This window comes from Triticum dicoccoides, chromosome 3A (genome assembly GCF_002162155.2).
Source record: "Triticum dicoccoides isolate Atlit2015 ecotype Zavitan chromosome 3A, WEW_v2.0, whole genome shotgun sequence".
Taxonomy (NCBI): domain Eukaryota; kingdom Viridiplantae; phylum Streptophyta; class Magnoliopsida; order Poales; family Poaceae; genus Triticum; species Triticum dicoccoides.
The window spans coordinates 559,464,140-559,480,169 of NC_041384.1; the positions used below are offsets into that span (position 1 = coordinate 559,464,140).

A 16,030-nucleotide genomic window follows, 5' to 3' on the forward strand; every position below is an offset into this window, starting at 1 on the left:
CAAGAAAAATGGTAAAGGGAAGAAGAAAGGGAACTTCAAGAAGAACGGCAAACAAGTTGCTGCTCAAGAGAAGAAACCCAAGTCTGGACCTAAGCCCGAGACTGAGTGCTTTTACTGCAAAGTGAATGGTCACTGGAAGCGGAACTGCCCCAAGTATTTGGTGAATAAGAAGGATGGCAAGGTGAACAAAGGTATATGTGATATACATGTTATTGATGTGTACCTTACTAGAGCTCGCAGTAGCACCTGGGTATTTGATACTGGTTCTGTTGCTAATATTTGCAACTCAAAACAGGGACTACGGATTAAGTGAAGACTGGCTAAGGATGAGGTGACGATGCGCGTGGGAAATGGTTCCAAAGTCTATGTGATCGCCATCGGCACGCTACCTCTACATCTACCTTCGGGATTAGTTTTAGACCTGAATAATTGTTATTTGGTGCCAGCGTTAAGCATGAACAATATATCTGGATCTTGTTTGATGCGAGACGGTTATTCATTTAAATCTGAAAATAATGGTTGTTCTATTTATATGACTAATATATTTTATGGCCATGCACCCTTGAAGAGTGGTCTATTTGTGTTGAATCTCGATAGTAGTGATACACATATTCATAATGTTGAAGCCAAAAGATGCAGAGTTGATAATGATAGTGCAACTTATTTGTGGCACTGCCGTTTGGGTCATATTGGTGTAAAGCGCATGAAGAAACTCCATATTGATGGACTTCTGGAATCACTTGATTATGAATCACTTGGTACTTGCGAACCATGCCTCATGGGCAAGATGACTAAAACGCCGTTCTTCGGAACAATGGAGCGAGCAACAGACTTGTGGAAATCATACGTACTGATGTATGTGGTCCGATGAATATTGAGGCTCGCGGCGGGTATCGTTATTTTCTCACCTTCACAGATGATTTAAGAAGATATGGGTATATCTACTTAATGAAACATAAGTCTGAAACATTTGAAAAGTTCAAAGAATTTCAGAGTGAAGTGGAGAATCATCGTAACAAGAAAATAAAATTTCTACGATTTGATCGTGGAGGAGAATATTTGAGTTACGAGTTTGGTCTACATTTTGAAACAATGTGGAATAGTTTTGCACCTCACGCCACCCGGAACACCACAGCGTAATGGTGTGTCTTGAATGTCGTAATCGCACTTTACTAGATATGGTGCGATCTATGATGTCTCTTACTGATTTACCGCTATCGTTTTGGGATTATGCTTTAGAGACGGCTGCATTCACGTTAAATAGGGCACCATCAAAATCCATTGAGACAACACCTTATGAACTATGGTTTGGCAAGAAACCAAAGTTGTCGTTTCTTAAAGTTTGGGGTTGCGATGCTAATGTGAAAAAGCTTCAAACTGATAAGCTCGAACCCAAATCGGAGAAATGTGTGTTCATAGGATACCCAAAGGAGACTGTTGGGTACACCTTCTATCACAGATCCGAAGGCATGACATTTGTTGCTAAGAATGGATCCTTTCTAGAAAAGGAGTTTCTCTCGAAAGAAGTGAGTGGGAGGAAAGTAGAACTTGATGAGGTAACTGTACCTTCTCCCTTATTGGAGAGTAGTTCATCATAGAAACCGGTTCCTGTGACACCTACACCAATTAGTGAGGAAGTTAATGATGATGATCATGAAACTTCAGATCAAGTTACTACTGAACCTCGTAGGTCAACCAGGGTAAGACCCGCACTAGAGTGGTACGGTAATCATGTTCTGGAGGTCATGTTACATGACCATGACGAACCTACGAACTATGAGGAAGCGATGATGAGCCTAGATTCCGCAAAATGGCTTGAAGCCATGAAATCTGAGATGGGATCCATGTATGAGAACAAAGTGTGGACTTTGGTTGACTTGCCCGATGATTGGCAAACCATTGAGAATAAATGGATCTTCAAGAAGAAGACTGGCGCTGACGGTAATGTTACTGTCTACAAAGCTCGACTTGTTGCAAAAAGTTTTCGACAAGTTCAAGGAGTTGACTACGATGAGACCTTCTCACCGGTAGTGATGCTTAAGTCCGTCCGAATCATGTTAGCAATTGCCGCATTTTATGATTATGAAATTTGGCAAATGGATGTAAAGACTGCATTCCTGAATGGATTTCTGGAAGAAGAGATGTATATGATGCAACCTGAAGGTTTTATTGATCCAAAGGGTACTAACAAAGTGTGCAAGCTCCAGCGATCCATTTATGGACTGGTGCAAGCCTCTCGGAGTTGGAATAAATGTTTTGATAGTGTGATCAAAGCATATGGTTTTATACAGACTTTTGGAGAAGCATGTATTTACAAGAAAGTGAGTTGGAGTTCTGTAGCATTTCTAATATTATATGTGGATAACATATTGTTGATTGGAAATGATACAGAATTCTGTGTAGCATAAAAGGATACTTGAATAAGAGTTTTTCAATGAAAGACCTCGATGAAGTTGCTTATATATTGGGCATCAAGATTTGTAGAGATAGATCAAGATGCTTAATTGGACTTTCACAAAGCACATACCTTGATAAAGTTTTGAAGAAGTTCAAAATGGATCAAGCTAAGAAAGGGTTCTTGCCTGTGTTACAAGGTGTGAAGTTGAGTAAGACTCAATGCCAGACCACTGCAGAAGATAGAGAGAAAATGAAAAGTGTTCCCTATGCTTCAGCCATAGGCTCTATCATGTATGCAATGCTGTGTACCAGACCTGATGTGTGCCTTTCTATTAGTTTAGCAGGGAGGTACCAAAGTAATCCAGGATTGGATCACTGGATAGCGGTCAAGAACATCCTGAAATACCTGAAAAGGACTAAGGATATGTTTCTCATTTATGGAGGTGACAAAGAGCTCGTCGTAAATGGTTACGTCGATGCAAGCTTTGACACCGATCCGGATGATTCTAAATCGCAAACCGGATACGTGTTTATATTGAACGGTGGAGCTGTCAGTTGGAGCAGTTCTAAACAAAGCGTCGTGGCGGGATCTATGTGTGAAGCGGAGTACATAGCTGCTTCGGAAGCAGCAAATGAAGGAGTTCATATCCGATCTAGGTGTCATACCTAGTGCATCGGGTCCAATGAAAATGTTTTGTGACAATACTGGTGCAATTGCCTTGGCAAAGGAATCCATATTTCACAAGAGAACCAAGCACATCAAGAGACGCTTCAATTCCATCTGGGATCAAGTCCAGGTGGGAGACATAGAGATTTGCAAGATACATACGGATTTGAATGTTGCAGACCCGTTGACTAAGCCTCTCTCACGAGCAAAACATGATCAACACCAAGGCTCCATGGGTGTTAGAATCATTACTGTGTAATCTAGATTATTGACTCTAGTGCAAGTGGAGACTGAAGGAAATATGCCCTAGAGGCAATAATAAAGTTATTGTTTATTTCCTTATTTCATGATAAATGTTTATTATCATGCTAGAATTGTATTAACCGGAAACATAATACATGTGTGAATACATAGACAAACATAGTGTCACTAGTATGCCTCTACTTGACTAGCTCATTGATCAAACATGGTTAAGTTTCCTAGCCATAGAAATGAGTTGTTATTTGATCAACGAGATCACATCATTAGGAGAATGATGTGATTGACTTGACCCATTCCGTTAGCTTAGCACTTGATCGTTTTAGTTTACTGCTATTGCTTTCTTCATGACTTATACATGTTCCTATGACTATGAGATTATGCAACTCTCGATTACCGGAGGAACACTTTGTGTGCTACCAAACATCACAACGTAACTGGGTGATTATAAAGGTGCTCTACAGGTGTCTCCGATGGTGTTCGTGGAGTTGGCATAGATCAATAATAGAATTTGTCACTCCGATTGTCGGAGAGGTATCTCTGGGCCCTCTCGGTAATGCACATCACTATAAGACTTGCAAGCAATGTGACTAATGAGTTAGTTGCGGGATGTTGCATTATGGAACGAGTAAAGAGACTTGCCGATAACGAGATTGAACTAGGTATTGAGACACCGACGATCGAATCTTGGGCAAGTAACATACCGATGACAAAGGGAACAACGTATGTTGTTATGCGGTTTGACCAATAAAGATCTTCATAGAATATGTAGGAACCAATATGAGCATCCAGGTTCCGCTATTGGTTATTGACTGGAGACATGTCTCGGTCATGTCTACATAGTTCTCGAACCCATAGGGTCCGCATGCTTAAAGTTCTGTGACGATCGGTATTATGAGTTTTTGTGTTTTGATGTACCGAAGGTAGTTCAGAGTCCCGAATGTGATCACGGACATGACGAGGAGTCTCGAAATGGTTGAGACGTAAAGATCAATATATTGGAAGGTTATATTCAGACACCGGACGTGTTCCGGGGGTTATCGGATAAATACCGGAGAACCGGGAGGTTACTGGAACCTCCCGGGGGGTTGTTGGGCCTTATGGGCCCAAGTGGAGGAAGAGGAGAGGCGGCCAGCTAGGGGCGCGCGGCCCCCGTAGCCCAAACCAAATTGGACTAGGGGGGCGGCCCCCCTTTCCTTCTTCTTCTCCTCCCCTTCCTTCCCCTCTCTTACTAGGACTAGGAAAGAAGGGGGAATCCTACTTGGAGTAGGATTGCCCCCCTTGGGCGCGCCTCCTCCTCCTTGGGCGCCCCCTCCTCCTCTCCCTCCTTTATATACAGGGAGGGGGCACCCTTAGAGACACAACAATTGATTTGTTGATCTCTTAGCCGTGTGCGGTGCCCCCCTCCATCATAATCCACCTCGGTTATATTGTAGCGGTGATTAGGCGAAGCCCTGCCACGGTAGCTTCAACAACATCGTCACCATGCCGTCGTGCTGACGAAACTCTCCCTCGAGCTCTACTGGATCATGAGTTCTCGGGACGTCACCGAGCTGAACGTGTGCTGAACGCGGAGGTGTCGTACGTTCGGTGCTGAGGATCGGTCGATCGTGAAGACGTACGACTACATCGACCGCGTTGTTATAACGCTTCCGCTTAACAGTCTATGAGGGTACGTGGACGACACTCTCCCCTCTCGTTGCTATGCATCACCATGATCTTGCGTGTGCGTAGGAATTTTTTGAAATTACTACGTTCCCCAGCACATTGAGCTCCATAGGAGTATCAACATCACGAGTAAGAACATCGTGGATATACTTATCTTGGTAAATAAAGAAGACATTAGAGGTAGAGTAACCTGAGTTCCAAGAAAGTAGCGAAGAGGACCAACATCAGACATAGGAAACCGATCACTAAGACATGTATTAACAAAGGTGATGTACTCAGGGTCATCTCCAGTGATGATCATGTCATCAACATGTAGAAGAAGATTTCGACGATGAATAGAAAGATGGACACGCATCATAGGATCATGAGCACTGGTTGAAAAACTAGCGGCAGTCACCACAGAGGCAAAACACTCAAACCAGACACGGGGGCTTGCTTAAGGCCATAGATAGAGCGACGAAGATGGCAGACCATGCCGCGAGGAACAGAATACCAAGGTGGTAGATGTTGATGAGTCATTTTGTGATGTTTTATGCCTACGAAGTAGGCTTTGTCAGATTTTATCGCGTTCGTGCATTTCTTTTTATCTGTTTTCACCAGGATGCCGTTTTCGTACGCATTTGGGAGTTTAAGTAAGGAATGCCAGAAAACGGTGATAAAATCACATCAATAAATGTGATAATTTATTTGTAGGGATACGCAACAAAAAACAAGAAAAATTGTCCTACGCACCAGCCCAGGACCACTATGAAGATGCATACAAGGTTTGATCTGATCATTACCAACTTTTAGCAGCAGAGAAAGAAGAGTTGGTGACGATTGTCGATGCAGATTTCCGCAGCTAGGACTTAACAACCTCCCAATGGTGATAATTTTCCTTCCTTGAACATAAGATTGAATGTACGATTTCTCTACCGGGTTGCACACATGCGGTGTCACCGATCCAGCAGCGCTTCGCCACCCAGAACTAATCGCCGCTAGAGACTAAGGAGCCTTGCGACACTACTAAACTATCTCGTATAGTAGCTAGACAGAGAAGGCGGATCATTGCATGGATCAACTTGGGGTGGAGTTTGGAGGGCTCCCTTCCTCCTCTATTTATATGAGAAGGAGTGGGGAGGCAAGGAGGTGGCTGCCCCCCCCACCAACATTGCCCCACAAAAAAGGGGGAGCTTGCCCCAAAAAGGGGCCCCTCACCTAGGCCGAACCACATGGAGGGGGTTGCCCCTAAGAGGGTTGATACATCTCCAATGTATCTATAATTTTTTATTGTTTCATGCTATTATATTATCAATCTTGTATGCTTTATATGCCATTTTATATCATTTTTATGGACTAACCTATCAACTCAATGCCCAGTGTCAGTTCCTATTTTCTACATGTTTTTGGTTTTTCAGAAAATCCAGACTAACAAAGTCCTAACACGATGAAACTTTTTGATGATTTTTTCTGGACAAAAAGAGACTCTAGAAGCTTTGGGAGGAGGCCAAAAGACTCACGAGGGAGCGACAAGGCAGGGGGTGCGCCCGGGTGCCTTGTGGGCCCCCTTTGGATCCGTTTGACCTAATTCTAGCGCTATAAACTTCTATATATCCAGAAACCCTCAAGGAAGGTCCAAAAACAATATTATCGCCGCCGCAAGACTCTGTTCTTCTGCGATCCCATCTGGAGACCTTTTCCGGTACTCTGCCGGAAGGGAAACCATTGGGGAGGCAATCTAATAACCCACCTAGACCGTGAATCTAACTGCTTCAACTACTTCCACCCGAAAACCGCTATCCAGTATGCATCTCAAGGTATTAAGTTTGCAAGAAACAGAGTATCGCAATAAGATAGATGACGTAATGTAGACACGAAGAAGTCAATCAATATGACTAAACCCAGTCAATTTATCCTTAGTGGCAACAATGTAATACGTGTCTTGGCTCTTTTTCATTGGGTTAGAGCACCACAAGATTTAACCCACTACAAAGCACAACTTCCTCTGAAGATAAACCAATCAAACTTGGCCAAAGAAGATAGACAGATCAGAGAGCATACAAAGCTATTTAATTATGCAGTAACCAAAACGAAATAGATTAAATTGATTCCAGAACAATCTGCATAAAGTGACAGTTCACCATATCCCAATAAACACACCATCGATTACATCGAATTGATCTCCATCAAGAACGAGAACATGGTATTGAAGATCCAAAAAGAGAGACAACCATCTAGCTACTATGGACCCATAGGTCCTAAGGGAACTACTCACATATGGTCATGGAGGCAGCAAGATTGATGGAGATGGATCCAACAATACTTCCCCCTCCGGTAGGGCCCCGGAAGAGGCCTCCAGATGGGATCTCCTTGGAATAGTGGCTTAAGGCGGCGATAAATTTCTTCTTGAGGTACAAGGGATGGTTTCGGTATTTATAGGGAATTATAGCGGTGGAATCAAGTAAATCCAGTGCCTATGGGCCCCACAAGGGCAAGGGGCACAGTCATCCCTGGTTGTGCCACCTGTCTATGTGAGCCCCTTGATGCTCGTCTCGATCTCTCCCGAAGCTTCATGTGTTTCTTGTTGTCCAAAAAAATCATATTAAATTGGCAACATATTTTGTCATTCGTAGATATTGATTTCCTGCGAAACAAAAAACAAATAAAAAACATGAACTAGCACTAGGCACTAAACTAATAGGTTAGTGTAGAAAATAATATAAATGGCTATACCAGGCATATAAAAATGATAATATAATAGTATGTAATAATAAAAAATTATAGATACATTTGAGACGTATCACCCTGACATCATGCATCGGTCTCATCTTACTAAGAACACAACTTCCTTGTACTTCGCTGGCGTCGAAGATGTCGACAGTGTCCTCCGAGCCGGACACAATGTCCCTCGTCTGGTCGATCCATGCTTCTCTGGCCACACTGCCCTTAATGCTCCAAACCTCCATCTCATGAAGGAAGAGTTGCATGCTGTGGAGATCATCGCAGAGCCATACGACATCAGGACATACGACCCAGAAGCGTCATCCATGGTCGGTTGCTTTGCCGCTAAGCAAGGAGAGTAGGCCACGGATCAAAGAAGCAATCGGCCATGGAAATATTGGACTTCCTTTCTATTGTTGAAGAAGGAAGGAGGAAGCTTCATCTGCTATCAAATTTCTGGTAGGAAACCAAGTTCAATGGGCAGTGTTGTAGCACCAATTAGAAGATATTTTCAATCACTTTATGCCAAAGTGAGATCCTTGGGTCCACTGGCAGTTCCCCTTCAATCTGTGCCATCTATTCCCGGGTAAGTAAACACATCCTCCAATGAATCGGTCGCTTGCTTACAAAGTGCAAAAGAATATATAAAAACAGCTCTAACATTTCATTGAACATATGGCAGCATGAAAAAGACAAACCTGAGCATATAAATAAATATGTTTATTTGAGGGCTATATATGTAAAAAGACAAACCGAGACAAATGCAAATTCCCAAACGGACAAAAGATGCTCAGGTTTTGGGCAAATTCCCAAACGGACAAACCGAGACAAATTCCCAAAATGACGATTCCCTTGGAGATGCCGGTTTTTTTTTTTTTTTGAGGAAAGTCGAAACCACAGCCGCGGTCGGCCCCGTCCTCTCACGCTCGCGATGTTGGCACGCGCCGCTCGTTAACTGGAGTCGAGCGAGCGTGTTGCGCGACTGAAGCCGGCGTGGCCGGCCGCAACCCAGCGGTTAGCGTCGCCGGAGCCCTCGGGCTTGGGGCGTCCGGGCGAAGGGCAGGGATTCAATCGGCGGGGCCCTTACTCTGCATTGCACGCGCCGTGAGTCTCTGCTGCTAATTCTTGCACAAATTTGTATAGTTTGCACAGATGGGGCAAAAGGTAGTTCCCTAGCCGCCCGGCCCTATGCTGTTAGAGGATGCAATCGATGACCATGCGCATGACTTCAGAAACGTGATTCGAATCTAGTACAATGTTCAGAAAGAGAATCGTCTGTTGGCAATTTATGATAGACATAATACTGCCATCTGATCACAACTAGGCGATTACTGCTGTTCCATATATTATCATGTTTTTTGTACTCCTGCTGCGGATCATGTTAGCTTTAAACGAAAATTAGAGGGATGCGGGTTATCCGGTTATGGTAACTGTGAAAGCAGCTAGTGAGCAGGGCATTTGTCACACTCACTTGACAGTCTTTTCATTGCAGGCACATACTATCCCGAATATCACTAAACGAGGCAAAAAAAATCACTAAATGAGCTTCTTGGAGCCTGTTTTTCTTTCTTAAATCGAAAACCACATTTTTAATGTTTCGAAAAGGAAATCCGAGTTTTCGTCGCACGAGTACATATACACTACATACCTGTAGACTTTTATAAATAAATATGTTTATTTGAGGGCTACATGAAAAAGACAAATATGTGGATCTGTATAGATGTACTGTCACTGCTATAGATCCACATGTTTGTTTTGTTTTTGTGCTGCCCGCAAATGAACATATTTTGAACAAAATTGTGCATATATGGTATATCTATATCACATCTAGATGTATGTGTGTTTTTTATTTCTGAAGCTTTGAAATTTGACTTCTAAAGAAATTGAAAACAATTTTGGACAGGGAGCTAAAATGCTTCTCTCTATATATACCATCTCTTGTGCTAACACACCTGAAGTTATTAGAGGACTGCAAAAACTTTTGGAAGAAGCACGGCACAATACCTAGTTGGGTTGCTAAAAGAGAAAGCTAGATGATATGGATAATCTACTAACCATAAACGAATTGCTCTTCTGCTGCATTAATTGATCAGCTTTGGATGAGTATATCAAACACACCTATACTTTGCTGCTTCACTGAAGAATCGTTTCTCAAGAGGAACATGAGGTACTAGTAATGTATAACTACTGCAGAAGATAGAATTCTCTGCCATTTGTTATGCATAATTTACACAAGTTTCGGAATAAAGCGTGTACTTTTCTTGATGCTATATCAGTATCTGTCTAAATATTGTTGTGCAATCCAGTTTGCCTGAATATAAAAACCTTCTAATATCTCATAATTACAATTTACAGCAAGCAATTCTACTGACTGCTAACATACTCAAAGGAGCTTCTTTATGGTACATTGGGCCTTAAAGATTAAACATAAGGGCACCTTTCATCTAAAATGTACACCTAGTTTGGAACCGGTAGAGGGAGCAGCGAGGCAGTGGAGGCTCTGCTGATCATTGGAAGCGAAGCATGGCACACGGAAAAGAACCATGCTGTCACTGTCATGGCGACACACACACACACACACACACACAAAAGGGAAAAAAAACTCTTAAGATATCATCATCTTCAAATCTTGTCAGCTCGTGGTAGGAAACCTATTTGCAGGACAATTTTAGGGCTGCCCAAACTGTTGAATGATCTGGATAGATGGAATATGTCTGACCCTTATAAAATCATCACCACCATCCCCCAATTTACCAAGAAAGGAGCTTGACATGCCCACCAATCTCAACCTCTGCAATGTAGCAAGTGACTGGAACCCAGCAGGAATAGCTGCCAACTTTGCACATGACATGATCCACACTTCTTGAACACATGGCATTGCTCCATCAATAACATCCCACCGCTCCAGTTCCTCAAGTTCAGTTATGATGAAGATTTTCAGCTTTAGAAAACCGGAACGGCAGCATCTCATTACTTTCCCCTTGTATGCATTGTTCAGCTGGAGGAACAGCAGATTCGGCAATCGAACAAGAACTGAAAGCGGGTCATCTTCCAGCTCTGAGAAGCTCAAGCGCAGCTTTGTAAGGTTGTGTAGTTGAGCAAACCAATTTGGCAATGTCTGCAAAGATCCAGCTAGATGCAGCTTCTGTAGACATGAAGAAGGTTCCAACATTGCAAGATCAAGTGGCCTGGTGCCATCGCTAGGGAAGATGGATAGGTATGATAGTTCCTTCATATTGTTCACAGAAGAGCATAGCTCTTTGGCATCTTCATTTTTTAAATCCTCTATCGAAAGCTTCTTCAGCTGGGTAAGGCTTGCAATCTCACAAACCACGGCTGTGCTTGCTTGCAACCCAGTTAATATCTGGAGTTTGTCAAGCTGATTAAATCCTATCGGGATCTGGATGCATTGGTCATCTTGTTTCATCTCTAGATGTCGTAGATTTCTTAAACATTTGATTTGAAATGTGATTCTCTTTATCTGAGTCTTCCTGATATCAAGAGTTTGCAAGTGATAGAGCTTGTTCATTGTTCTTGGGAGCTTCTTCAACTTCGTTCCCCTTAGTCCAAGGTACCTCAAGTGAACTAAGCCTCCGATCTCTTTTGGAAGTTCTAGCATGTTACCATCTTCAAAATCCAGAATTCTTACCAGACCAAAGCTCCTTGAAATAACATTGCATTTAATTGCAGTTGGTGCACTGTTGTTGAACATGAAAACAGATCGCAATCTTTTCTTGTGTTCATTGCTGAATGATACATGAGGCATTTGCATTGATACGCGCCGATCACTAACACTTGGGCCTTTATCAGCGCAGATGATGGAAAATTTCTCATTTTCAGACAGCCAAATGGCAAGATCGTGAAGAAGATCATGAACTCTGCATGCTTTTACTCTCCCACTGATGCTTGCTGTTGCCACTTCTACCATGCTTTTGTTGATCAGCTCCATGAGGTACTTCTCTGCAGTCATTTCAAGTGTCTCATCAGCCTTTTCTTTCACAAACCCTTCGGCAATCCATAACCGAACTAATTTCTTTCGGGAGATCTGTGACTCATATGGGATTACAGAGAGCAGCATAAAACATGGCTTCAAAGGCTGTGGGAGGTCCCTATAACTTGAGAGCAGTGTCTGCTGGATTCCCATTTGACCATTGCTTAGATCCTTCTGAATGCTTGCCAGGACACTTTTCCATTTAGTATCTGTTTGTTCTTTCCCGGACATCATACTCCCTGCAGCAACAATAGCAAGAGGCAAACCAACACACTTCTTCACAATGTCCTCGGCAGTTTCCTTTAGAGCGTCCGGGCATATTCCATCCTGCAAGAATGCCTTTTTGCAAAACAAATTCCAGGAATCTTCAAATGGCAATGGCTGAAGCTGCTGCACAGTGCTCTTTACGCCTTCAACTGAGCCAGCCACGGCGGCATTACGAGTTGTCACAAGCACTCGGCTCCCGCTGCATTTTCTGGGCAGTACTAGCTTGATGATATCCCACAACCCTCTGTCCCAGACATCATCAAACACAAGCAGAAACTTTTTACAGCCAAGGCCACTCAAGAGCAATTCTAGGAGCTGCTTCTCGCAGAGGGAGCTCGCCTCTGCAGAGGGGATCTTCATCAGCCCGTTGGCCATCTCACAGAGGACAGAGTGCAGCTCCATCGTTTTCGACACATAGATCCACGCGCAGCATTCGAAATGCTTCTTCACGTCCGGGTTGGTGTACACCTTCTTGGCAAGTGTGGTCTTCCCAACACCTCCCATGCCAACCAAGGATATGACACTTAGCTCCGACTCTGAGCCTCCATCCAAGATATGCCGAAGCAACACATCCAGATATTTATCCAGGCCTACAACATCTATGTCATGAACCATCGGAGATGAGGCTAAAAGACCATGGATCCACTTATCACTTGATTCTCTAGGTCTTTCAACTGCATACTCCAGTCGGCGACGGGAGATGTCACTCAGCTGAGCCCGGATACGCCTGATCCGAGCCCCGACGTCATGCCTCGATCTCAGCTTACCAAGAACACAGCAGCCTTGTACTTGGCTGGCGTCGAAGATGTCGATGGTGTCCTCTGAGTCGGACATGATGTCCCTCATCTGGTCAATCCATGCTTCTCTGGCGACGCCGCCCTCAATGCTGCAAACCTCCATCTCGTGAAGGAAGAGCTGCATGCTGTGGAGCTCATCACGGAGCCATCCGACATCACGACTTACGGACCAGAGGCGCCGGCCATGGTCGGTTGCTCTGCTACTAAGCAGGGAGCCTAAGACATGGATCAAAGAAGCAAGCACGGGTTCGGCCATGGAAATGCTGGTCTTCCTTTCTGTTATTGGAGAAGGAAGGGGGAAGCTCGGTAGTCCGTATGCTACCAATTTTCTGGTAGGAAGTCGAGGTCAATGGGCAGTGCTGTACCACTGATTACAAGATACTTTCAACCACTTTATTGCCAAACTGAGATCCTTGGGCCCACTGGCAGTTCCTCTGCAATCTGGGTCAACTATTCTTATCAACCGTGCATAATTTCCCAGAAGCTAGATGCATAAAACGATGCTTGACCAACTGGATAAATCTTAAGCCGACAAATGAGCCACACGCATCCAACGCCATCAATTCTCTCCCGATTTCCTACCTCCCGATTTCTTTCCTTTCCCTTATGTCCTCCCGATTTCTTCCCTTTCCCTCACGTCCTCTCCCAATTTCTTTCCTTTCCCGCACATCCTCCCCTGATTTTATCGGGCACACCCGCTGCCTTCCTAATTTTCGTAATCATCATTTATGGCCCCACATGTCTTCTTGATTTTCAGCAACAATAATGCTTGGACTAGGATTTGATCTCTGGTCTGTAAGTAATTAACAAATGGAGCTAACCACCTCATCTATGACACTCATTGTTGAACATTCTAAGGGAAATACTGTTTTTGACATGTTTTTGCCTTTAATATGTTAGCACTGAAAAACTTTTTGTTTCAAGCATCGTGATAACTTTGATCATTGGAAATAAATTTGTTGAACCCGCCCCCCGGTAATTTCTATAAATAGCACGATAACATTCACACCATAGACCTGATAATTTAGATACAAACGTCGTGGTAACTTTAACCATTGGGGAAGACAAATGTGAAAAGATACCCGAATAATTTATGTGTAAATAGATGATAATATACGCAGCGCACATCTGATAACTGAGGTAGAAGCACCATGGTAACTTTGACCATAGGGAATATTTTTTTTTTTGAAAAGATACTCCAGTATCTTCTGTGTAAATAGCACGGTAGTATACCTCCCTCCCCTGGCATTTTTATGTGTAAATAGTATGAAAACATATGCACTGCGATAACTAAACACCATGATAAGTTTTTGACCCGTGAGGGGGGGGGGGGTTTGTTGCTGAAACATATCCCTGATAAATTTTGTGTAAATAGCATGATATTTTAAGCACTACGGGCTTGATAGGTTACCTAGAATCACCATGATAACTTTTTTGCCCTGAGAAAAAGTTGTTTAAAACATCCCCAATATTTTTGTGTAAATAACATGATAATATAAGCACCGCATAACCGATAACTTGCAATATAAACATGATGGTAACTTTTTTACCAAAGGAAAATAAGTTGTTAAAAATATACACTCACCTCGCGCGTGGGCCTCTTGGATGAACACAACACATGGCGTGCCACGGGAAAGTCACATAATGTTTAGTGTCATGAGGGGCACACATGCTATAGGCGTGATAAGTTACGCAAAAACATCATGGTAATTTTTGACCTATGGAAAAAGCTACCGAAACACACCCAGGTTTTTAGGTGCAAGTACCATGATAATATACGAACCGTAGACCCGGTAACTCATGTATAATCCCCCATGGTAACTTTGACGGGGAGGGGGGGTTGATGTACATATACCCTGATAACCTATGTATAAGTACCACAGTATTTTATACATCGAACACCTTATAACTTGTGTACAAAACACAGTGGTAATTTTGAAGGAGTGTAGTTGTTGAAGCATAGTACCTGAAACGTTCTATGTAAATAGCACGGTAAGTTATGCAACACAGGCCTGATAACTTGCATACGAATATCATTGTAACTTTGTTCTGAGGAGAAATCATATGATAGACGTGAAGAATTGGCAGTTTTCCCGGGGGTGAGCGCTCGAGATGTGCGGGAGAAGCAGGTTTCTCGGGCGAGCCTGCGGGGTCATTTGGGAGAAGGCGAGGTCAAAGAACGAGAGATCATATGATACTTTAAAATGAAAGAAATAGAGGTATGGCAGTTTTGCTTATATAGCACACGTGTGTCAAATATCACAGTCCTTCTGTTATTGGAGAAGGAAGGGGGAAGCTCGGTAGTCCGTATGCTACCAATTTTCTGGTAGGAAGTCGAGGTCAATGGGCAGTGCTGTACCACTGATTACAAGATACTTTCAACCACTTTATGCCAAACTGAGATCCTTGGGCCCACTGGCAGTTCCTCTGCAATCTGGGTCAACTATTCCTATCAACCGTGCATTTTTTTTTTAGAAAAGGAGGATGACCCCCGGCCTCTGCATCTGGGAGATGCATACGGCCACTTTATTGATTATTCTCGATAACCATACAAAGTATTACAACAATGTGTCTGAATCCACCATCTTGGCAACATGTGCCGCTACTCCTATCCAATATGATGAGGGGGTGCTAGCTGGGCCACTACCCAAACCACTCACCTAAGCCTAACATCAAAAGCCGGAAACCGAAACTCATTCGGTAACCCCAGCCGAGCCACATACTGGGTCTGGGGCGCAATCCGGTCAGACGCACTCGTGTGTCGTCGCCGCCATCTTCCACAGGTCCGTCTTCAGATCAAATTGAGGCTTCTACCTTGTCTGGCCAGTCTGCCATCGACGTCCCCATGACGCCAGACAGCTTCCTCCTCCTGCACGAGTCCATCTCCGCGCATCAGACGCCGAGTCTCCACAGCACCATGCCGCCGAGATCCGCCATCATCAATGTGAAAGATGAAGCACCGCTCCACCAACGTCGCCGTCCTCTAGTCCCTCGAGCCCGTGTGCACCTCCAAGAATGACGCCCCCAGGGGGGAAGACGACACCAGAGAGCCGCCGCCATCCGATCTACTGATCTAGGGTTTCCCCCGGAGGTAGCAGAGAGTGACCTTGAACATCTCCACGACGATGCCTTCAGGAAGGGAACGACGCAGACAGCGTCGCCATCGCCGGCCTTGGCAATAGCCAATAGCAGGTTTTCACCCGGATCTGATCGAAGACCTCCATCTCTCGTGCACGGGTCGCCGCCATCCTTGCCGGGATCTGGAAGATCCCGCAAGCCAGATCT

General features: G+C 43.9%; 1 protein-coding gene across 1 annotated transcript; it reads right to left on the bottom strand.

Annotated features, from left to right (window-relative positions):
• Positions 1 to 10,006: 10,006 nt before the first annotated feature.
• Positions 10,007 to 13,039, bottom strand: LOC119269180 (disease resistance protein RPM1-like). Its single transcript, XM_037550961.1, has one exon. The coding sequence runs from the start codon at positions 12,999 to 13,001 to the stop codon at positions 10,359 to 10,361; it is 2,643 nt and encodes an 880-aa protein (XP_037406858.1). The 5' UTR covers positions 13,002 to 13,039; the 3' UTR covers positions 10,007 to 10,358.
• Positions 13,040 to 16,030: the final 2,991 nt, after the last annotated feature.

Bases quoted from the DNA above. Each gene is read 5' to 3' on its own strand.
- LOC119269180 (XM_037550961.1), bottom strand. From the start codon at position 13,001: ATGGCCGAACCCGTGCTTGCTTCTTTGATCCATGTCTTAGGCTCCCTG.